The sequence below is a fragment of the Bipolaris oryzae genome (genome assembly GCF_000523455.1).
Source record: "Bipolaris oryzae ATCC 44560 unplaced genomic scaffold scaffold_131, whole genome shotgun sequence".
Lineage (NCBI taxonomy): Eukaryota > Fungi > Ascomycota > Dothideomycetes > Pleosporales > Pleosporaceae > Bipolaris > Bipolaris oryzae.
In genome coordinates this window covers 21146-43191 of record NW_006911407.1, presented here as the reverse complement: position 1 = coordinate 43191, position 22046 = coordinate 21146, and the positions used below count along the sequence as shown (strand labels likewise).

The window sequence follows — 22046 nt, the reverse complement described above, 5'->3', positions numbered from 1 at the left end:
GCCAGCACACAACGTCACAGGCAGCGCCGTAGTCGGGACATGTCTGGCATCCATGCCATGCTGGCTATGATATAGTGCCTATCATTGCGCGAGACCTTGTGCAATGCCTGTCATGCACCCCGTTCCATTGTCGGCAGGCCATGCAAGAGAAAGAGCCAGCTGCTCCTGGGTCGACTGCACAGCCTTCATGTCCAAAACGGAGACTACGTCTACTTTCGATAGTATATCTGCCACATGTCAGCTGTGACACCCTTGTCGTTAGATTTGTTGGCCTACCTTCTTGAACTGGAAGTGGAGCTGCAGAATACCCTATTATGCATCAGCAACGCATCGAGTAAGCCACAACTGTTGAGCCTACCTTGTCAAAGCTACTCTTGAACCCGCGTTCTCTCTTCGCACTGTAGTCCCATTCTTTATCAACGATCCTAAACGCAATGTCTTCATAGGGCGGCCCGGCAATAAAGCGTATCAGGCACGTGTCGTCCTCACCAGCAGGTGCAAACGACTGTCCCTTTTTGCGGCCATGCTCGCGCTCAATCTTGTATGTGGGCGCCTTGCTCTTGTCAATGAGGTCAGGGTAGAAGATGTTGAACTTGTAGCCTTGTACCACCTTGGGTGGCGGATTATCATGATCGTAATGCGTCTGGTTGTACTTGTTCCATTCGTAGCCCATCTGGACGCGATTGAAGTAGCGGGGCTTCCTAGGCTTGTAGCTCCCATCCGAGTGTGAACGGACAGTGGTGATCTCTTCTTCAGCATTGAAAACCTCTTCACCCTCTTCAACTCCTCGCGCCACTTCTCGTTCGTACAGCGCCATGGTCGCCTTAGAGTAGTCTTCTCTGTCGACGGGCGCAAACCGTGAGGCGCTTGTCGTCACGGCCTGGCTTGTAGTAGGCTGGCTACTGGCTACGGCTTTGTCGCTCGTTTTGGTCTGGCTAGGAACGTAGCCGACCTTTTGAATCTTGCGCCGCTCAGCCGTCACGTGCTCGAGGAATGACTTTTCTTCGACCTGCGGCAGGGCCTTATCTTCGGCACGCAGCTTCAGCATGGGCTCTGGATCCATGGCTGTGTCGTACGCAACTGTTGTAGGCTGCAGCTCGGCCGTCTCGTCATTGCCTTTGCGCATGGAATATATGTTGGCTTGTACAGATGCAGCCGCCTCGGCCTGCTGCTTGCGCAACGTCTGCAGTCGCTCCTTGACAATCTCCTGCGACACGCGCCGCAGCTTTGCCTTGGCTTTCCACACGCGCAGACTTCGCAACAACTGTTCCCAGTAGTCATAGTCGATGGGCTCGTCTGAGTCCAGCTTTCGCTTGACCTGCACTTCGAGAGCCTCGAGCTGTTCATATGACTTTGGTGAGAGCAACTGGTCAATGTCGGCAGCTACAGAGCTTGTGCCTCGTGCCTCGGAATTTGTTGTCCTAGACTTGCGCCGGATGTCTTTGCAGATGACTTTGAGTGACTGGTCCAGTCAGCTATGTCAAGGCGGTGTATAGGAGAAATACTCACATTCCAGTATTCACGGTTACTCTTGCTTGTCTCGAGCGTGAGGTAGTTCTCAATCTCCTTCTCCAGCTCTGCAAGATCCTCGTTGTCCAAGCCCTCGAGCACACCCTCGGGGTCCACAATATCTAACTCGTGATCCTCCACCTCTTCGTCTAGTATCGATTTCTCGGCAGGGTCAATGAAACGCAGCGTGACGGCTAGCCAGTCAATGGGCTTTGCGCGTCCGCCTCTGACGCGTAAGGCTGCCTTCTTCTTGGCCTGTTGAAGCACGAAACGATCCTCGTCTGCTACCCAGGCCTCTTCTGCCGCGTTGGTCGAGCGTTTGGAGGCATTGTCGTAGGATCGCGACTCGGCGGAGCGCTTTGCCGGAATCGATGATGCTGGCCCATTGCTTTGGGCGCGGCGACTGCTATCATTTCGCCATGGGGGTTCACGTGACGACATGTTGTATGTGTAATTAGGTGATGGTTTCAGTGTCTATGGGATATGGCTGTCACAGTGCGAATGTTTAGGTAAAGACAGCGATCGCGAAATCTTTGGCCGAGGCTGGTGACGTACGGACCTCCTTCCGCACCCACAGGGATCTGTTCCGCTTTTAGCAACAAAGCTTGGCGCTGCTGCCTCTCTCTACCACGTGATGTTCTCTTCTGGAGCTCCATGGTTCTCGTCTGCCTGTTTCTAGACGTTTCAGCCATTGAATATGGGCACGACTGCTACTTCTCATTTCTCATTCTATTGACATGTCTTGTTGGCGCGTTCTGAGGCTCTGCGAGCAACCAGATAACCGACATGTACCCCAGCTACTTGTCAAGCCTGTCTTCTCCCCGGACTCGTACATCGTGCATCTGACAGATTTGAGTAACGTGTGGTCCGAAGAGTTGAGTTTGGATGATATCGTGGACCGAGCTTCGCGGGAGCAATCGCCAATTGAAGTAAGCAAACAGGACACAGCGCAGCTTGGTGTCCTTCTAGAAAACATCGCAAAGCCGCTGAGCAATGCAGACGATGCACTCTGCCGGATGACTCGTAACGGACAAGATGGGATCATCTTGCATGCGAGCATTATCCTTCCAGAGCCACTCGGCCGCTTGTCATGGAAGTTTCAGCTCCAGAAGCGTACATCTACAGTCCTCAAAAACGAGCTCATTCTCCCGCTGCTTGTATCTTCGCATATTCAGAATGAACGAATTGCTGGTCTCATAAAAACAATCACTAGCAAAGACAAGGCAATCAATCGGCTGCTAGATCAATTTGAGTCCAACAATCTGGACTTGACTGCCGCTTTCCCCGGTGCGGGTAGCATGAAGACGGGAAGGCGAATGATCAAACGTGAGCAAGCCGCAAAGCACGTTCCCGCTTTGAAGCTATTTCAGGAGGCAGTGTGGAGGAAAGAGACTGGGCAGTTAGAAGACTCGGAACTAACTTCACTGGGCTTGTTCCAGGAAGCGCTGGCCCAGAGCACCCCCACTGTGCCACAACAGCTAAAATCGGATGAATCGGATAACTTGGCATCCTGCTGGTGGACTTCAGTGCCAACACATTTGACTGTATCGAAGGCTTCAGCGAATAGCAAGACAAGGAAGTCTGCGGTACTTTCCAACGTAAGGGATGCTTCAGAGTCGAGTGAAGAGGAGACAGAAGATGAGTTTGATACTCACGAGCATTTCAAAGTAAGCGGAAGACGCGTTATCATTGAGTAGCATGACTAACGTATTTGTCGACTCGTAACCTTCCTTCTAAGCCCATGAGTGTCACGAAAGCGCCGGGACAGAAACCCCCTCCAAACAGACACGATGAAGATGAGAGCGACAGCACTGAAGAAGAGCTTGACCTTGATACACCAGCAATAAGCTGCAACCCAACCCAAGTTCAAGAATCTGTGCAATCTCAATACGGAAAATCGCCCACACTTGAACATCTCCCCTCTGCCCCAACAATTGCTTCCTCTGCGAAGAAGGCAAATGTCGGTAGCTTTCGCATAGGAGGAGGGGGAAGGGGAACATCGTCGTCGCCGTCGCCAAGTATTACAGATGAAGAGGCCAACCCTGACGACGTTTTGACCACGAGAGAAGTAGCCCCTCCATCTCCCAAGCAAGCAGATGTCGCCTCTACACCAAAGAAATCAAAAAAACATTTTAGAATCGGTGGGAAAGGAAGAGGTAGCCAGGACGGTGCTTCACAGCGCGCCGCTACGATTTCCCCGAGTAAAATTCGCACGAGGGCTACGCAATCACCTACTGCAGAGCCACCATCATCACCACTACCGCACAGTGTAACTAGAGAAATGACAACAGCTGAAGACGAGGTTGAGGAAACACCAGAAGAAAAGGCAGAGCGGCGGCGTGCTGAACTTAAGCGAAGGAATGAGGAGGCAGCTAAAAAGCAGGCTCAGCAAAAGAAAAAGAAGAGGTTCTGAGCTACCGTATTTGGTGTGAGTTGGGACACACCTCAGCATTCCACCCTCAAGCCAGTGATTTTACGTGTCAAGTTTGCTGGTTGACCTTGGCACCTTTCTTGAACTTCCATTTGGTAGATTGTTTGCCCACGTATAGCAATTCAGCTCGTTGTGAAAGTACTGGTAGAATCATATCAAACTATCCTTTCACTCCTCATCCCCGCATCTTCACTCACTGGTGCACACTCTTTACATGTTCGTTTGTTGTGTACTAAGCCCTTTCCAATCATGTATCACCATCAAAACTGCACTTGCCGCCTTATCGAGTCCGCTTTGTTGCTTCTGTCTTGATGGTACTATTGCCTTGGATCTTTCCTAGAGAAGGAAGCGAACAACGCCTACCCAGAAACATGTGTATCTACCATTACTGCTATTTTTCAGCTTGTCGACACGGCCAACTTACCAGAGTATCCTACTGCGACAAAGCAACAGCACTTTTACTGTATGTATCCTCACTCACCCATTTTTACTTCCCAAGTTTGCTGACCTAGTTAGTAACAGCCGTCCACAGCGCATCACGGATGCAAGTAGTAACCGCGGAAAGCAACTCACTGTATCGCCTTTACGTTCCTCAACATCAGAGAACAACAGAATTAGTTCGCCACGTATGGATAATCCGCCACAGCACCAGTTGCAGCATGATAACACGATGTCATCCGTTACACCATCTGAAGCTAGTCGCTTCTCAGTTTCGCATAACATCGTTCAGAACCAAGATGAGGATGCAAATAGCGATTCTGCTTTGGTTATACAATCTGATATTATTGAAGAAGAACGTGTCAGGCGTGAGCATATGCTTAATCATGCTCGCTCCCTTTTGGATAGCCAGGGTCTGGACAATGTCTGCATTGACGTTGCATTGAGTACGGAATCCGCACTACAAATTGATACTGCAGATAATGGTAAGAAATCCGCGTGCATCACGTTGTCCAAGTCGAATGCCAGTCGCTCTAACGTCTTCCCAGTTTCTTTCAATAACCTTCACGGCTCATCCAGTGGCTACGCAAGCCCAAAGATAAGCTGTACTGTTGGATCTTCTCAAGGGCGAGTTCAAGAGCATATTGAACATTCGTCTGTCCCACAAGCGGCCGAGCAGTCTCAAAGAAGTCCCCGTAAACCGATTCCCGCTCATTGGCTTCCCAAAGCTGCCTGTCCAAACCTTGCGACTGCGCAACGTGCGAAAGAACGAACATTGAAGAAAAGCTCCGAAAATGGCTCCCCAAGATCTGCAAAGGGAATTCGTCCAACGCGGAGCTCTGTCGACCTGGGCAGATCCCATGGCAGAGAAGGTACAACATATCTGACGAAAGAGGCCCTGGAAGCCGTTGAGACCACAAGGACATCCCCAAGAAAACCTCCAAGTTCTGTCAAATTTACTAGTTCTGCTGCGAAGCCAGCATGGAGCAGTCCTACATCGCCGCTACGCAGTGTTGCAAGCCAGCAGTCCGGATGCTCGCTCAAGATGTCACCCACAAAGTCATCGCATCTTCCAAATAAGTTTACGGCAGCAGATCATTCGCGAGTATCAAATAGTGTTACTGCCTCCATAAGCAAGACTTCGTTTCATACCACGGATAGCTCACTGGTAAGAAACTCTACGAACACCGAACCTGACTCCCGCCAGCTATAGAGGATCTTGCCGATGTAGACACATCCATACTTGATGTGAATGCTGACTATGATGATTAGCATAAACCTCCGAATGTCAATAAATCATTGGTCTCGCCAGTGAAATTGAAGAGTGAGAACCAGCCAATCTCCAAGACCAAAGTTTCTCTTCGTATCGTTGTGCCGAACGCAAGTACAAGCCAAGATAAAGATCTTAAGATATTGAGCCCAAAAACTACGAATACCTCTGACAGTCATGTCTCGATGAGTCCGGTTTCTACCACAAACATATCCCGAATTCCTCGCGTTGGCATAACAAATAAGGAACAGAAATCATCTCGTTTGCCCGCCCTGAAGCGAGCAAAGTCTGTAGTAGGGACCATGCGATCAAAAGCAGAGGTCCCCGTAGACATGCCTGTGGTATTGAATGAGATAATTCGGGCCAATACTCCCATGTCCATCACTTCAGGTGGTCATTCGGACGAAAATACGCATACAGATCCCGTCGACTCTCAGCAGCAGAATCTTGACCTCGAAACGAATCAAGAGGGAAGTTCCTGGAATGTTATTTCTGAAGGCAGTCAGGCAGTGCGCGCTCGTTCCCATACGTCAGCTGAGCCAACGGACCATGTCGGAATTGGTTTGCGTCAGGATGAGAGCCGTCATCCTGAATCCGACCTATTTAAACTATGTGGGTATCCAGGCCACGTCCCAAGTACTCCACCATATTTGAAGACTTTCCACAGGGCTGCAAGAAGCTCTTTTGAGCAAGAATCTCGGAATGAAGTGGAACCGACGCTTATGGATTCTGCGATAGTTTACAGCCTTAGAAAAACGGATGACTTTGGTAAGAACCTCCCGGCCCCAGCACCAGTCAATTCCCTCTCAGTCTGATGACTCATATTCTGAACAGGCAATATTTGCATAGATGGTGCCTCCAACCACGTAGGTTCTACAGTTTCCGAACATGTACATGTTGGTGAAAATGCTGAGCCGACACATGGAACCGATGAGGGCGGTACATCTAGCCCTAGGAACCAAGGCGACAATGAACATCCAGCACACACTAGTATATGCTCGGATCTTCGCCCGACTGCTACTGAATTTGTACCCAAAATGATGTTTACATCTGGCTCGTCCGAGCGTGCGACCGACCCCACACCTATAGCTCCCCTTCAAGATGTTCCTGGCCTCCCAGACATGACGGTGCTCGATAGAAATGGCATCCCGTTTCTCTGGTACATGTACGGCATCCAGTTTGCCTACGAACAGGGTTTCAGGAATGGCCGGCCCAAGTCTCCCCGGAAGTTCAAGCCTAAGAAAATACGCGGTCTAGCATTGTCATCTGACGATGCTCCGCACACCCGTCCTCATGATAATCCTGTTGTTGTAATGAGAAAACTGGATTCAATGCCTGCACCAGCAAAGCAGGAGGTGCCCTCTACAGAGCTTGTGTTGCGCCCGACTGTACCTGCTCACGACCCCTGCCCTGTTTACAGTCAAGAAACAATTCAGCCAAACTCCCAAGATGACGGACCAATGCATGAAGCTTGCGGTACAGTGACAAACCAGCCTTTCACAAGACAATTCGATAAGATCGCCGAGTACACTGGTACCAGGGGCAACAATACTCCCCGCCACTACAACATTGACTTCACCAAGATACAAAACGCCGGTTTTCCCACTGGTCCACGCAGCATGCAGGGTCACGTATACCACAACCCGTCTCGATACGACTATCGGAATCACCGTCGTCTCGGAAACGGTTTGTATGGTGGTCGAGGCAATGCCGCTGGCATTCCCATTGGAGCTACCGCGCCATTTCCCAATCCGGTCCCTCCTCAAGGTCGTCCGGATCAGATGCACAACCACAATGGAGGCGCGAGCGACTGTACTGAGTACTCTATTGGAATGGAGGCATGCGGCATGATCGATATAGTATCTGCGACTGAATTGATTGGTGGTCGACCATGCAATGCGTGTGATCCTAGCCACTAGCTTGTCCTACGGCTCCTATGAAATTGGTATCGTTGGAGAAAAGCTGAACAAAGCAGTGGTTGTGGAATAGTTTCTGGGTAGGGAGATTGAAGGGAAAGAAGCATGTATTTGGTATGACGCTGTATATGGTCTTTAATCGCTGTATGCACCAGCGTCACGTTTGTACCTCAACATGGATTAGTGGAGGAGAGCGATGGAGTTGGGTTGGTTTTAGTTTAGAGCAATGCATGGTCATGAATGATGTTTGATTACCACCATTCCACCCTTGTACTAACATACTCTCACAATAATGTGTATTATTGAAAGAAAAGATAAAGTCACGAGACAAGTCGAGATGGCAGAAGAGGCGAGTCGGCAGGTCGGCGAAAGACAGGGGTGACCATGTGGGGCTGACTAATCGGCTAGTGGGGCCTCTTGAACAAAACCCGCGGTATCGCCGCCATCTTCTCTTCTTTTTCCATATAGAAAGTTGCACCCACGAAATTTGACCTCACTCTTTGCTCCTCCATAAGATTGAAGTTGACATAAGCTGGGGAGAACAAACTCTTTGCTCCCAAGAACTGCCTGCCCTTACCGCATGGGCTGACGGTCCCGTAGCTCCGAGACATCCTACTACGTATAATAAAAATTTTCGTCTTGAATCACTCGCTCGTTTTGCCGAGGAACAATATACCTACTCGTACAACCTCATACGGACGGCACGACGCGATGGATGCATAAACGCTCTCAAAGCGATAGCAAAGGTCGCTTTTGAGAGCGCGACATAATACAATGGCGCGGAAGAAGAAGGCGATTGACCACATGGTCAATCGCATGAGCAAAGTGCGTCTGGTCGATGAGCAGGCCGCTTTGGCCGCGCCACCGAAACAGCCGGAGCGCAGTAAAGACTCAGGCAGTAAGGACTCGGAAGAGGTCGAGCGCCAACCCTTCCGCTTCTTCGATCTCCCCTACGAGCTGCGATTGCGTGTGTACGAGGAACTTCTCATCTTCCCCAAGACCATCGACCTCGACCCGTCCAACTACTGCACCGTCGCCCCTGCCCTCCGCCTCTTCCTCGCAAGCCAGCGCATGCACGACGAAGCAGCCCGCGTCTTCTACGGCCGCAACACCTTCCGCGTCTTCCCCATTCATGGCCGCTACATCAACCGCAAGCACCCACTACTTGCCTGGTTCCCTCGTAAATACCGCGTCCTCCTCACCCGCCTCGAACTGCGTCTTGGCCCCGGCTTCACGAAACCGCCGAAATGCTGGGTCGTCGATAGCCGGCTCGGCCTCGCAGTGGTGAAAAAGGTATACCTACTCAAGATCTTTGTAGAAATCGATCCTGCATCCAACGAGGTATTTGAGGGGTTCCGCGTGGGCAATAATTTCTACACGGAGTATTGTGTCGGCTTGCTGAGAGGCTTGCTTGCGCAGGTGCCGTCGATCAGTGATGTCGAGTTTGATGCGTATCCCAGTGTGTCCAAGTCGAGTCCGCTGTTAGCGGGCTTGGTCGAGGAGACGAGGCTGAACCAGAAGCATATTGCTTGGGGCCCTGAGAGGGGCTGGGATAAGATTGTTGAAGTTGATCTGGCGAATGTGCTGCAGAAGATGGGGCTTTAATTGCGCCTCAACGTTCTGTCTAGATTGTATATGTTCTTACAAGTACAGCGCTTATGACTTTTATGTGTAGATATGTAGCCTACGAATTTCTCAATGACCATCACATTCGCATATGAATGTTCTTCTTCCGTTCACTTCTTCGATAACTCATACATCGCATCCATCCCCTTCACCTCGGACTCGCCTTGGCCAGCCATGCCTTCAACCCTTCCGCATGCCTCTTCGGCAACCCCTCCCACCTCCCCTCATCATACGTCCCCTCAATCCCCCTCACGAGATTCTGCGCCTTACGCAACACCACCCTCTTTGCCCCAGCCCACGGCGTCTTATCCACAAACGCATCCGCCTCCCCCACCATCTCCATCCTCTTATCCCTAACATCCTTCCCATCCTGCTCCTCCACCTCACACAACCGACAATTGCACCTGAACCCCCACGTCTTCTCCAAAAACGCCTGGCGCGCCTCGTAATCGAGGGCATCGTGGTACGGGAAGAAAATCTCCTCACCAGCTTTTATCGGTGCCGTGGCGCGGATAACGAGGAAATCGCCGATGAATTCCTTTTCAGTGTTCGCAAGACACGAGTGATTAATGTACGCGGCGTGTTTCCACAGTCCGGTGCTCGCACTGCGAGCCGTTTCCTCGCCGAATTGCGCACCGGGGCTGAATGCGTTGCGGGACATGATGTCGTGGACGCGGAACACGTCTACAACGGGTCCATCGGCGGTTTCGAAGATATCGGCGGTGGAGGCTTCGCCTTGGTAGTCGCCGTAGAGCTGCATCAAGTGCGATGTCTGAGAGGGCTGGTTTAGGCATTTTTGCACGAGCGACTTGGAAAGGCCGACGGGGGAGACGCGGATGTCGTCGTCGCGGATGTCGTAGGTCATTGCGACGAGGGCATCGGGCTCGTGGGACCAGACGACGCTGAAGGCTTTTTCGCAGAGGACGAGGGCGCCTGGGGCGAGGTCGACGGCGGCGTAGAGGCCGCGGCCTTTGCCTGGGCTGTCTTTTACGACGGTGTTTTTGGTGAAGTTTGCGGCGTCGACGCGGGATCGGGTTTTGGAGATGGTGGTTCGCAGTTTCATTAGGTCGTAGGATCCTGTTTCTTCTTCACGGAGACGTGCTTCTATCTTTTTGAGTTGGAGTTTGGCGTCTCTATCGTCGGGTGTGAGCTTTTGTTGCTCTTGGAAGAACTCCTTTGCTTCTTGCCATCGGCTTTGGCTGTATGCGGCCGATCCGGCGCGGAAGTAGGCTTTGCTGTCGAGCTCTTTGGACTTTTGGTCGTCTTTGCCGGTCAGTGAGGCGCGCGCATCCGTCTTGACTTCGTCCAGTTGACCTAGAAGCAGATTTACATATGCGCGGTTACGATAGATATCTCGTGCTAGATCTGGATTGGATTTCGTTACAATTTCCTGGTTCGCAATCGCTAGGCCGGCCGAGTACTTCTCATGGGCTAGGGGAAGGTCCTGTTCCTTAAGCGCAGTATTGCCCTGAGTCTTGAATCTAGTGGCTGCCTTTTCTGCCTTTTCTGCGTCCTCAAACTTTTTGGGATTTATAACGTCTTCGTGGCAAACAACTAAATCTGAGGGGTGGTCAATCCGAAGCGTGGGTTCGCCCTGATCTGTAAGAGTAAAGTATGGCTCCTTGATAATAAACTGTTTGGTCGACTCCAGAATGTCCTCTCCATATCTTGATTTGTGGAGTAGAATTTCTAACCGCTCCGCATCAGTGCCTGCTTCATTCTGCACCATAGTCCACGATCTAGCTACCAGCGTGACTACTGGACTGTGTCGCTTGACGACAAGCTTGCGGCCTCGGTGGTGTGTTTCCATCTTCAGATCAGCCATCTCCATCGGCTCCAATTCTGACAATGGCCTTGTGCATGGAGGATAAGGCTGTCCTACACCAATAGCTGGTATGGTATTTGCTGTTTTCCCTTGAGTTTCCATCATATCTGGATCTGGTGCGCCACCCATATCTGCCATAAGAGCTGCACCAGTGGCTGCTTGATGTGCAGCGGTTTTGTCTCTCGGTTCCTTTGCGTTGCCATGTTGCTCAGTGCACTTCTTTAGTCGATCCTTGACTGTGCTCTTGATGCGCTCCGCCTCTTTTTCTGTGAGATAAATGGTGTTGTCACCTTGGGGATTGCTCGCCATTTTGAGAGTAGTTGATTGGGCGCAATGCTATCTGATCTGTAGCTAATGCGCGGTCGTTGTAGTCTGCTTTAATTCCAAAATGCAACCAGACGTCCTCTGACGTTGTTTGATTGCGAAGAAGGAAAACAAGCAAATGTTTCCGAAATGCAATCTCGCGCTTGAGCTGACAGAAAAGACGGTACGTAAGTCACTTTTAAAGATAGTGTAAGTGCCTGTAACATAAATCTCTGACGCAATCAAATTTTGCAATTACTTGTAAGTCAAGACGGGGTGAATTTGGAGGGGCTGAGGCTAGACGAATTTTGTTATCGATAAATGTGGGGTCGGAGGGCGACACCCTGCAGAAGTGGAAATAAGAGTGATAAATTATCCATTAGCGAAACATACCCTCAGCTTGGTGAACCATTTGTATCGTAACACCAATTCTCTATTTCTTTACTTCCAAATACTTGAGCTTTCGGTACCTGCCTTCTTCCCTTCTTGATACGTCTCACTCAAACTGTTGTACAGACCTTTTACCCTCATAATCTCTTTGAGTAATCTCTCCCTCTCGCTCTCATCACTAACCTCACCTACCACATCCGCAAAGCTCTTCGCAGTAAAGAACTTATTCTTCCGATTGTAGAGCTGCTTTCGCTGAGCCTGCTCTTCACTCTCCCCCTCTCCCCTAACCCTAAATACTTCCTGTAGAATGTCGATGTCGTACGGAATCCCAAATAGATCTCGACTATCTTCGTACGTGAAGAGATAGTAGAACTCGTTGAAACCGGCCCAAGTGATGCCGCTCAAGCATAAAGAGCAGGGCTCGTGTGTAGCGAGGAAGATGCAGTCTTTTGCTGGATGAGGACGCGTTGCTGGGTCTGGAAAGTCGACCATGCAGAATTGTTGGATGCAGTTGATCTCGCCATGAAGTAGTGGGGAGACGCGCTCATTGTTTGTGGCAAGGGTGTAGGGTGTGAGATCCTTGCGAGATAGGATAGCTGCACCGAAGAGCTTGGAACCGCTCGAAACTCCTTGTTGTGTGAGGGGAATAATGCTTTCTTCGATTGTTGAAAGGAGTTTAGAGACTAGCTTCTCTGGTGTTAGGCTTGTTGTCTCGATATTGGCTGACATGGCGACTGAAGTATAAGGAGATGTTGGCTGTTTTCCAAATTGGAAGATTGAAGATGACGGATTTCGGTTTCGATACAATCACTTGCTTTTATTGATTAAGAACATAGAAAAGGTGGTACTTGGTCTGTCGGCCGGAGTCTACCGCTACGCAAGGCTTGAGGCGGGGCCTTCCGATGACTTGATAGCGGGGCATCGCTTTTGCACACACGTAAAATTTGGGATTTTCAGTTTATATTAGTGGAAGCTCTGAGGAATGAGCGGTACTTATGGACAATTCCATCTGAATAGCACGTATGGTTTACAATTCTTTTGTCAAAAATCGTGGATATGATAGCCACGAAATTCAGTGGGCTGACGTATCCAACATAGAAAATAGCATCTTGCTAAATTTCGAACATTGATCTTGAATTACGCTCAGATATTGAATAACAATCAAAATCATTCTCAATATTTACAAATCAACAAATTCTCCCTTGAGTAGCGGGTCATCGCGGACTTGTCGGAGGTAGCTTTCTACCTTTGTTGTCAACGCAGGTACATCGAAGCCAAAATACTTGTAAGCAGCCTTTCCAGGTAGACTGTGACCAAATCTCTTCATGCAACATGCAGCGTCAGCGTATCGCTCCCAGCCGTTAGGCGCAAACGGCTCGATGACTACCGCGGGGATACCAAGATGTCTCTTGAGTGTCTCCCGTTTGTATTGAACCGGCTGATTCTCAAAAAGCCGCTGGCATGGGAAGCTGACCACGCGCGCCTTGATGTTTTTTGGACCCAGTTCTTTGGCAACATCGAGTGCGTGATGCAGTTCAGCGCCGACTCCAATCAGTGTCACGTCAGCATTCTCAACCTCTTCGAGTACGTATGCACCTTTTGCGACCATGTCTCTCTTTGTTTGCGCCAATTGTGGCAGTGTATGTCTCGATGTTGATATGATACTGGGCGTCTTCTTCGCCTCGATGGCTGTGATCCATGCGCCTGCTGTCTCTTCACTGTCACCAGGTCGGATGTACAGCAGATTGGGCATGGCTCGGTACAGATTTGCGAGTTCGATAGGCTGATGTGTGGGACCATCTTCACCCATTCCGATACTGGGCTTGATTAGTTGAGGGACACGAGAAAGTGGGAGAGATGCATACCTGTCGTGCGTTGCTGCGTGTATGACTTGAAGTTGCTGCAAAGCGCCCATGCGGACTGCCGGTGCAGCGTAAAGATAAAACATGAAAAAGGAAGAAGTGACTGGGATGAAAGTGTTTGGCGCAAAAGCTGCAATGCCATTTGAGATTGCAGCCATTGCATGCTCACGGACACCGTAGTGGATATACCGACCACTGTAGTTACCATTGATACCACATGTTGTTTTTAAGTCAGGCTACGAGTCATTAGCAAGGTGCGAAGGCACGAATGGGTGAACGACTTACATGCTGGAAGTCAACTTTGCCTTTCCAAACCATGTTGACCGAAGGTGTCAAATCAGCAGTGCCAACCACGAAGTTGTTGATCTTCTCCGCGAGCGTATTGAAAACAAGCCCAGATGACTTTCTCGTTGCTGTCGGCGCATCTGGGAATGTCTCTGGTACCAGAGACTTCCAATCTTCAGTCAGACGGCCTTCTACTCGACGCTTAAAGTCTGCACCTTCTTCCGGATATTTGGCTTCATACTCTTTGACCTTCTTTTCCCATGATCGCACTAGCTCTTGACCTTTGGCTGGAATGTCCTCAAAGAATTTGCGTACATTGTCGCTGATGACAAAGTGTTCGTCCGGGTTGAACCCGTATGTTTTCTTCATGTTCGCCACATCGGATGTACCGAGAGCTACCCCATGAGCAACGGCGTCACCAGCGACCGCACTGCCAACACCGATGATTGTTCGGACATTGATGAAGGTAGGCTTGTCAGTCGAAGATCGTGCCTTGTTCAGGGCCTCGACAAGACCCTCAACATCGAAACAGCCATCTTCGACATCAATTACATCCCAACCACATGCCCTCATTTTGGTGTTGACGTCCTCGGTATTGGTTAGATCGACTGAGCCATCACAAGTAACTTGGTTGTTATCGTATATAACGGTAAGGTTGTTCAGCTTCAAATGGCCGGCAAAGGAAATGGCTTCCAAGGCTACTCCTTCTTGTAAACACGCGTCTCCAATCATACACCAGGTGTGATTCGATACGACATCAAAGTCGGGCTTATTGTATATGGCTTGGAGATTTTTCGAGGCCACAGCCAGACCCACTGCATTTGCTACACCTTGGCCCAATGGGCCGGTTGTCACTTCGATGCCTTCGTGTTCGATTTCTGGATGGCCAGGACATAGTGCATCGACTCGTTCCGAGTGATATGACTTGAGCTGGTCAAAAGTCATGGCTTTGTATCCTGTGAGGTGGAGAAATGTATACTGGAAGAGACATGTATGACCTTTTCTTGATTAGTTGTGATTGGGACTGTAACAGTGATTGTATCATGCATACCATTTGATAGCACGAATCGATCGCGGTTGAAGTAATCTGGGGTGTGAGGTGCATAGCGCATGACATATTTCCACAAAGCAACGCCGATTGCTGCCATTCCAATGGCTCCTCTGAAGACTTCTTAGCTATAGCTGTGAATGGCGAATGATGGAGCTTACCCTGGATGCCCACCATTGAATTGCTGACACAAGTCTGCAATGAGCAATCTGAATGTCTTCAGGACATGGTCATGCTCTTTTGAAAGCCTCTGCACTGATGATTTCTCCAGCTTTTCTTCTTCTTTTAAGCTTTCCACTGCATTCTTTCCATAAGCCGTGGAGCCGTTCACCTGGGGTGCATCTTGTGACGCGTACATGATATTAGAGTGTATAAGGATTTGAGCTTTTGGGTGAAGAATACAAGTAAAGGAAGTGAATGAAACTGGAAAGAAAGAATCTCAAGGAAGATTGTATCTAAATACTTGTCCAGTGTGCGACTGACAACGAATCTTCTACGACGTATGTGCATCGAAAGGAAAGTCGAGAGCCCGGGTGTTCCTAATTAGGCAACCCGACGTATTCGCTGTGCGGAAGAGGGCGGTGGCTCTGGATTCCCATTGGCGATCGGAAGGCACCCTATACCAATACAGTAGTCATAGCCACCTGCGATCTCTACTGGCCTTCTCCACTCAATTTCCCCGCAATTCAACGCCACCTGTTGTATCATGCGGAGAACAGTGACGATGGAGTTGCTATTCCCGCAGCGACAGCGATACGACCCGCTAAACATGTGAGCCCTGGACACCGTCAGCCATTATTCTAACGTCGACTACATCTACTCTTGCTTTCGACATTTCAAGGCAGTGTTGCATTTCCACCCTTATCAATCCAATGATGAACTCAGAAACTACTTCTTCCGCACCCAAACAAACAAGCACGGTGCGTACGACGATCAAGACATCGCTACCAAATCCCTCCCTGCAAGTCACTGCAGACCACCAATTGAAACTCCAAGAAGCACCTGTGTATGTTCCCGCAAAGGGAGAAGTTCTGCTACACATAAAAGCCACTGGCGTTTGTGGGTACGAGACCTAGTATCCAAAAAGGGTGCGAAAGCTAATATTGAGTTTGATAGGTCCGATATTCACTTTTGGAAAGCAGGAAGAATAGGCTCTCTCATCGTCGAAGGAGACTGCATTCTCGGTCATGAAGCTTCAGGAATTGTTTTGCAATGTGGTGAGGACGTTACAACCTTGCAACCCGGTACTTGGCCTTCCTCCCTTCCAATGCGGTCTTCTGACCTAACTTTGTTCATAGGCGATCGCGTAGCAGTTGAGCCCGGCGTCCCATGCGGAACGTGTTTCTTGTGTATGGATGGACGCTACAATCTGTGCGAGGATGTCCAATTCGCTGGTGTTTACCCTTATGGTGGTACTGTGCAGCGATTCAAATGTCACCCTGCACGGTGGTGCCATAAGCTGCCTTCCAACATATCGTATGCTGAAGGTGCACTCCTCGAGCCACTCTCCGTGGTCATGCACGGTATTAAATCTGCGGGTCTTTCCCTAGGCCGTGGTGCTGTGATATGCGGTGCTGGGCCCATCGGTCTCATCGCATTGGCAGCAGCTAGAGCAAGTGGGGCGCACCCACTAGTCATTACTGATCTCGAACCAAAACGACTGGATTTCGCGAAAAGGTTTGTGCCTTCGGCTCATATTTACCAAGTCGAACGAGATCTCGATGCGTTAGGTAACGCAAAGAAGATCAGGGAGCTGTTTGACTTTGGGAATGTAGGCGAGTACGGGGCGCCAGAGACCGTGCTAGAATGCACGGGGGTAGAAAATAGCGTTGTCACTGCGGCCTATACGGCACGAAGAGGTGGGACTGTTATGGTCATTGGTGTTGGGAAGGACATCATGAACAATTTGCCATTCATGCATTTGAGTTTGGCCGAGGTATATGCCTGCTCCCTCTCCTTCCTCTAAGATCCTTCTCGCTGACATCACATGCATATTGATCTGAAATTTATCAATCGCTACCGCGATACCTGGCCAGCCGGTCTTCAGTGCTTGGCTGGTGGTATACTGGACCTCAAGCCACTTGTCAGTCACACGTTTCCGCTAGAAAAGGCGCTCGATGCCCTGCATACATGTGCCGACCTAAGGAATGGAAGTATCAAAGTTCAAATCATCGATGAGGTAGACGATGTGCTCTAGTGACTTACTTACGAAGATCTGGGAACTTCGTGATATTGGGCGAGTGTGCACTTTGGGACAATTGGATTTCTAAAAGTGACGTGGAACATGTGGCCGCGAACGTTACCAGTTACAACTGCATTCGTAGCCGAAATGAACATTTTATACTTCTGCGTGCAGCTCAAACTGCCTCTTAAGAGCAGGACGCATCAAATTGAACACAAGAAATGGACATCAAGTCTTGCTCTACTGATGGCACCAGGTGATATTTACATTATCAAAGTAACAGCTTCAAAGATAATCCAAGAAGAAGGCAACAATTAAGAACGACCACTATTATGATACAACACAGTACTAGAAAAACAAATAACCCCACATAAATTCTGAGAAATCGTTTTCGCAACGCCGTTAAATCGCATAAGCCCTCAACGGAGGCTCAACAAACGTCTTCGTAGTAGGATCCAACAGCAACAGCGCACCTGATACTGGTATTAAGCCAATCGTCGCCAACACATCATTCAGATCAAGTCCTGGCGTAGCGAGAGTACTGCACACACGCTTCAAATCAATGCGCGACAAGTCGCCCGGTCCATCTTGCTGCAGCGCATCGACAATAAGTGCGTAGGTTAGCGGGTTAGAAAGAAGACTAGAGTGACCGTAGAAAGAGCCAGCAGGCTGACCTGCACACACGCGCTGGACTTCAATGTTCGTAACACCGACGTTACGTGCATCGTTCATGTATGCGGAAGCCGAAGTGCCTTGTTGCGGCTCGACGATCTCGTCGAAGAAGCCTGAGTAGAAGGACGTTGTAGGCACATATGCGCTGTCGCCACCGTTGGTCCTCAGGCTGCGGATGTAGTCGCTTGTAGCTTGCTGTTGGACGACAGAGGCGCTGCATGGTAGGAGGGAGATATCGCTGTTTGGTGTTAGGCAAAGCGCATTTGCGAAGATTGTGCCTTTGAAGTCTGGGGATACGGGTAGGAAGTCTTTGACGACTTGTCGTGTGGAGGGCCAGTGCTTAAGTACCCATTGGGTGTCGAGACCACCTTGGGACCAAGTGACGACGGCGATGTTTTGTTGGTTTTGACGCGATATGGCGCTGATGTAGTTGATGGCGTAGGCAATGTACTCTGCGTTTGTTTGCGTATCGTTGAGCATGGCACCGGGTATGTTGAGCCATACTGGATCAGCGAAATCCTTGCCTGTGAGCAGTTTCCGCAGGTTGGATGCAAAGTTGGTGCCGCCGTAAGTAGCGGTTCCTGGGACAAGAATGACGGGACGTTTGGCGCCGTATGTGAAGCTGGATGGAATGAATATCGCTTGCCGGAGAGTGGATTCGGAAAGCGTATATGGAGCATCGGTGGCATCCTTCTTTGGGTAGATGGAAGATGCTGAATCTGGGTTGTTGTTCTTGATGGCATTTTCTCCTACCGGCAAAGCGTTGTTCAAGGCTGTTTGAAGTGTTTCGTCAAGGATTAGACCGCCAGCTATCTGTGTCGCAACAGCGGCAAAAAAGTCGGTTCTTGTGGTTGGGATCGCCCATATCTTAGCGTGTGCCGCGACAGCCTCTTGGATATTCGTCGGTCGTGTTGTGGGTTGAAGCTTCTGGAGAATGTTGAGAACTTCCTGAGGCTTGCCCTCAGCTACGGCGACGTTGACATCGGTGAGAAGACCCTTGACGAGCGAAACCACGCCGGGTAGGAGACCAGGCAAAAGGTCGGGGAGAAGTTGTCGCTCCTCAATTGTTTTTGTGGCGTCTTCAATTGATGGCTGCGCTATCGCAGCGGGTACAGCGAGGGACTGGGAGATGATGCTCAGGAGAGCTAGCGACGACACGAAAAAACGCATATCGAAGACTATATGATCTTCAGTAAGAGTTGTTCAGCCAACGACAAAGCAACACAAGGTCCCTGCCCTCGCTTTTATTCCAATCTGATTACATGAGTCGTGTGCTGCAGAACAAGTGGGATGTTATTTCCATTGTGGTTCCCCTGAGTCGGCGGGTGAACCGGTAACGATAGGGAGTGGAACCTAGTCGCGATCCATTTGCGTATATAGCACGATGAATACGGTGCTAGTTCTACGCGCTATTTCCTGTTTGGTGTTTCTCCAAGAGCAGATCATAACCTACTCTAGATAGTTAGATTGCCAAACTTACCAAACAAGATGACGAAGGCCTTTCTAGGCCAATCGGCGTGCTTAGCGCTAGCGAACCCTTCATCGTGAACAACCCGAGGGGTAAATCAGAGAATATAGTAGAACAACTGAGTGTATGAGGGGTAAGATACTACTCAAGTTGTTTACGTATTCATCTGAAACTAAACTAAGGTCGGTTCGGATATACCACATCCACATGAACTATTGAACCACTCCGAGGAACTCCCTTATGGTCACAACCTTGATTCTTTCTGATTTTTTTAGCTTTACAAACCCATGTGATTGTTTACGTACGAAACAAGTGGCTTGGCGTGCTTACTCCAACATGCTCCCTATCCAACCGTGACCTCGTCCAATGGTTGCCTACGGAACCATGATCCCATTCTTTGAGTCGTAGCCTTACCCATCCGTGTCAAATCGTCTTTTGTAGCCCGAATATTCCCTAGAATCCGGACAGTGATCTTCACGTCTCACAAGCGCTCGTCGCACAATGAAGATATTAACGAACAATTACTCTTAAGGCAAATATAGTAATTGAAACTTCCACATAATTTCTCATATCATATCCTCAGATTGAAGTCGATCCCAAATTAAAATCTAGATGGTCTTCCTCCAGCCCCCGGCAGGTGGCTGGCCAGGGTTCGTCATGTCACAGCAGCATCCATTATTGACACATCTACAAGACCCAGTGAATCCCTACGGCAGGAGTTAGCTATTACCACACCACCAATCTGTTGTATGACGAATGTAGTTCCTTAGAAAGAGATGGTGGGTGACAGAAAAGACTCACATCGCAGGGGCACTCAATGCAAGCAATGTGCATGGTATCGTCACCGTCAGCACGGCCAGCAAGGGTCTTGAAAGAGCTGTTGAGCGATATCTGAGAAAAATATTTAGCTGTGATACAGGGAAGGATGTATTGTTGCGGTTGAATAGTCAGGAAAGACATACGGCACCCGGGGCAGCTAGCACTATGGCAGTGTAGATTGCCGTGCTGAGGAGGAGGATGAACTTCATCTTGACTGTTGTATCAGGGTGTGATATTTTGATCAAGTACTGGAATACTAATATATCTGAGAGAGAGTATTTGCGGAGCGTTTTGAATATTTGCAGGCCAGAGGTGTTAACTGAAGCTGAAGTAGTGACTTGTTGGATAACTCAAAGCTGGAATGAACTCACAATTATATAGACCAAAAGCTCCAGAGTAGGCTGCGATGGTTGCATCCGCGGCATGCACCTACATCTTTCTGCCAAGTATTGATTTGAATATAGGATGATCCTGTGGTCAGCACCTTGTGCATGTGGCACTGAGTGTGCCATCAGCTGGTTCCTCACACTGGCTGGATAAAATCTCTTGGAGATTCCTTCACTGCACGCAGTAATACAATGGCCGTTTGTATCTACTGGGCCATTCCGGATCTTACACACTGTGGTTTGGGTTCGGGAGAATTGGGTGTTTAGGAAAATACAGTTCTATTATAATTTAAACCAGAGAGAAGCACCTAGCCCTTGAACTTGAGGAAAATTTGTGATGAAAGACCAGAACATTGTGTATAGCTACCTATTCGGCTCCCCAACCGATACGTAGATGGCCGCCTACAGTAGGCTGTGCTGGACTATCGTGACTGTGCCACATTCCTCTAGGATGCCGGCATAAACAACCGATTCAAGAGAGCTGCCTCGATTCTTCCTTATTACAGTAATGTAGGCTTATTTAAGTTTCCTGATGTAGTTTAACAAGGCAAATGGTATTTGCTCAGCTGTGCCACATTATAATGGAGTGGTGTGACCTACAACAACTTGTAATACTGCAAGTCAACCACTCGGGGCTTATCGTAAAACCTAAACTCCACGAACAGATAGTGAGAATGTTTGTCGGGCTGAATGATGGATTTGGGGTCTGAGGTTGCTCCTCCATTGCGCTCTTCGGGTTTGCCTTGGGGCCATAATGTCAGCGCCAAGCCCGAGATTACGAGGGGCCAAAGTATACGAGAAATACTGACTAGTGGGCAGGATCAGGCAGATACTTAGGTTCGAGGTTTCAATAAAGGTGGCTGAGACATTAGTTCATGGTGTGCACTGCCCTAGATCGACAAAGGTTCTAGAAACAATATGTCTCGCCACGATGGTCACGGGTATCATTTTTGATCCTTCGGATGTTGCCCAGCACATGACTCAGATGACCGGGATATCTTTAAGCCTTTACTTTTTCTAAAAAAAATCTCCTAGTTCGGCAAACAGTTCACACAGCTCATACTGATTTTGTGGAACTGTTTGGCATTTTTCGACAACGAGCATACGTGAGCCACTTTTGAAGGTGATTTCCAGAATGAATGCTGAAGAGATTTGTAAGAGTCAAGGCGGTCTTGTTTATCTTTAAGGAATTCTATTGAAAGCTGGTGAATAGTCAACATTAAGATAAGATGCTGTCATGTCATGAAAGGCGAACGATTGTAAGGACAATTATTTCAACGATTGAGCCAAGCAAAAAACCACACTGTTAATCAAATGCCTGTCAAGAAGTAACTAAATGTGAAAATTTTAAAGGAAACAGCGTAAAAATTCAGCCGAATAGGGGTTTAGTAGATACCTTCAGATTAGTGTAATGAGCACATTGTCTATGACCTCGCGTATTCGCCCATTTGATTCGAACTTTCACATGAGTGTGTCATTTTTGAGACAGATTTTGAGTGGGTTAAACCCACCGAGAAGGCTTCGAAAGCGATGTCGAAGATTGGAAATCTTTGCAGAGAGAAGGTTACCTGTAGTAAGCGGGGTAGCTCGTCCCGTTCCACCACCAGCGAGCACAA

The 22046-nt window shown here is 49.2% G+C and overlaps 10 protein-coding genes across 10 annotated transcripts; 4 read left to right on the top strand and 6 right to left on the bottom strand.

The window, feature by feature from the left end:
* Positions 1 to 209: 209 nt before the first annotated feature.
* On the bottom strand, positions 210 to 1950 carry COCMIDRAFT_7690 (uncharacterized protein; the record flags this gene model as incomplete). The annotated part of the gene is made up of 4 exons (XM_007692491.1): positions 210 to 227; positions 277 to 309; positions 359 to 1462; positions 1510 to 1950. The coding sequence occupies 4 exons, from the start codon at positions 1948 to 1950 to the stop codon at positions 210 to 212; spliced, it is 1596 nt and encodes a 531-aa protein (XP_007690681.1).
* Positions 1951 to 2246: 296 nt separating this feature from the next.
* Positions 2247 to 3922, top strand: COCMIDRAFT_7689 (uncharacterized protein; the record flags this gene model as incomplete). The annotated part of the gene is made up of 2 exons (XM_007692490.1): positions 2247 to 3176; positions 3248 to 3922. The coding sequence occupies 2 exons, from the start codon at positions 2247 to 2249 to the stop codon at positions 3920 to 3922; spliced, it is 1605 nt and encodes a 534-aa protein (XP_007690680.1).
* Positions 3923 to 4610: 688 nt separating this feature from the next.
* COCMIDRAFT_39199 (uncharacterized protein) lies at positions 4611 to 7567 on the top strand (the record flags this gene model as incomplete). The annotated part of the gene is made up of 3 exons (XM_007692502.1): positions 4611 to 5546; positions 5651 to 6416; positions 6483 to 7567. The coding sequence occupies 3 exons, from the start codon at positions 4611 to 4613 to the stop codon at positions 7565 to 7567; spliced, it is 2787 nt and encodes a 928-aa protein (XP_007690692.1).
* A 771-nt stretch (positions 7568 to 8338) lies between these two features.
* On the top strand, positions 8339 to 9169 carry COCMIDRAFT_102622 (uncharacterized protein; the record flags this gene model as incomplete). Its single annotated transcript, XM_007692515.1, has 1 exon — positions 8339 to 9169. The coding sequence occupies one exon, from the start codon at positions 8339 to 8341 to the stop codon at positions 9167 to 9169; it is 831 nt and encodes a 276-aa protein (XP_007690705.1).
* Positions 9170 to 9338: 169 nt separating this feature from the next.
* On the bottom strand, positions 9339 to 11324 carry COCMIDRAFT_102578 (uncharacterized protein; the record flags this gene model as incomplete). Its single annotated transcript, XM_007692514.1, has 1 exon — positions 9339 to 11324. One exon carries the CDS (start codon positions 11322 to 11324, stop codon positions 9339 to 9341), a length of 1986 nt encoding a protein of 661 aa, XP_007690704.1.
* A 435-nt stretch (positions 11325 to 11759) lies between these two features.
* On the bottom strand, positions 11760 to 12437 carry COCMIDRAFT_28638 (uncharacterized protein; the record flags this gene model as incomplete). The annotated part of the gene is made up of 1 exon (XM_007692498.1): positions 11760 to 12437. One exon carries the CDS (start codon positions 12435 to 12437, stop codon positions 11760 to 11762), a length of 678 nt encoding a protein of 225 aa, XP_007690688.1.
* A 451-nt stretch (positions 12438 to 12888) lies between these two features.
* Positions 12889 to 15261, bottom strand: COCMIDRAFT_102603 (uncharacterized protein; the record flags this gene model as incomplete). Its single annotated transcript, XM_007692513.1, has 5 exons — positions 12889 to 13525; positions 13574 to 13806; positions 13856 to 14853; positions 14907 to 15016; positions 15095 to 15261. 5 exons carry the CDS (start codon positions 15259 to 15261, stop codon positions 12889 to 12891), a joined length of 2145 nt encoding a protein of 714 aa, XP_007690703.1.
* A 517-nt stretch (positions 15262 to 15778) lies between these two features.
* On the top strand, positions 15779 to 17100 carry COCMIDRAFT_39193 (uncharacterized protein; the record flags this gene model as incomplete). Its single annotated transcript, XM_007692501.1, has 4 exons — positions 15779 to 15966; positions 16020 to 16147; positions 16202 to 16839; positions 16951 to 17100. 4 exons carry the CDS (start codon positions 15779 to 15781, stop codon positions 17098 to 17100), a joined length of 1104 nt encoding a protein of 367 aa, XP_007690691.1.
* A 387-nt stretch (positions 17101 to 17487) lies between these two features.
* Positions 17488 to 18927, bottom strand: COCMIDRAFT_39192 (uncharacterized protein; the record flags this gene model as incomplete). Its single annotated transcript, XM_007692500.1, has 1 exon — positions 17488 to 18927. The coding sequence occupies one exon, from the start codon at positions 18925 to 18927 to the stop codon at positions 17488 to 17490; it is 1440 nt and encodes a 479-aa protein (XP_007690690.1).
* Positions 18928 to 19833: 906 nt separating this feature from the next.
* Positions 19834 to 20253, bottom strand: COCMIDRAFT_102608 (uncharacterized protein; the record flags this gene model as incomplete). Its single annotated transcript, XM_007692512.1, has 3 exons — positions 19834 to 19932; positions 20027 to 20116; positions 20188 to 20253. 3 exons carry the CDS (start codon positions 20251 to 20253, stop codon positions 19834 to 19836), a joined length of 255 nt encoding a protein of 84 aa, XP_007690702.1.
* Between the last annotated feature and the right edge of the window lie 1793 nt (positions 20254 to 22046).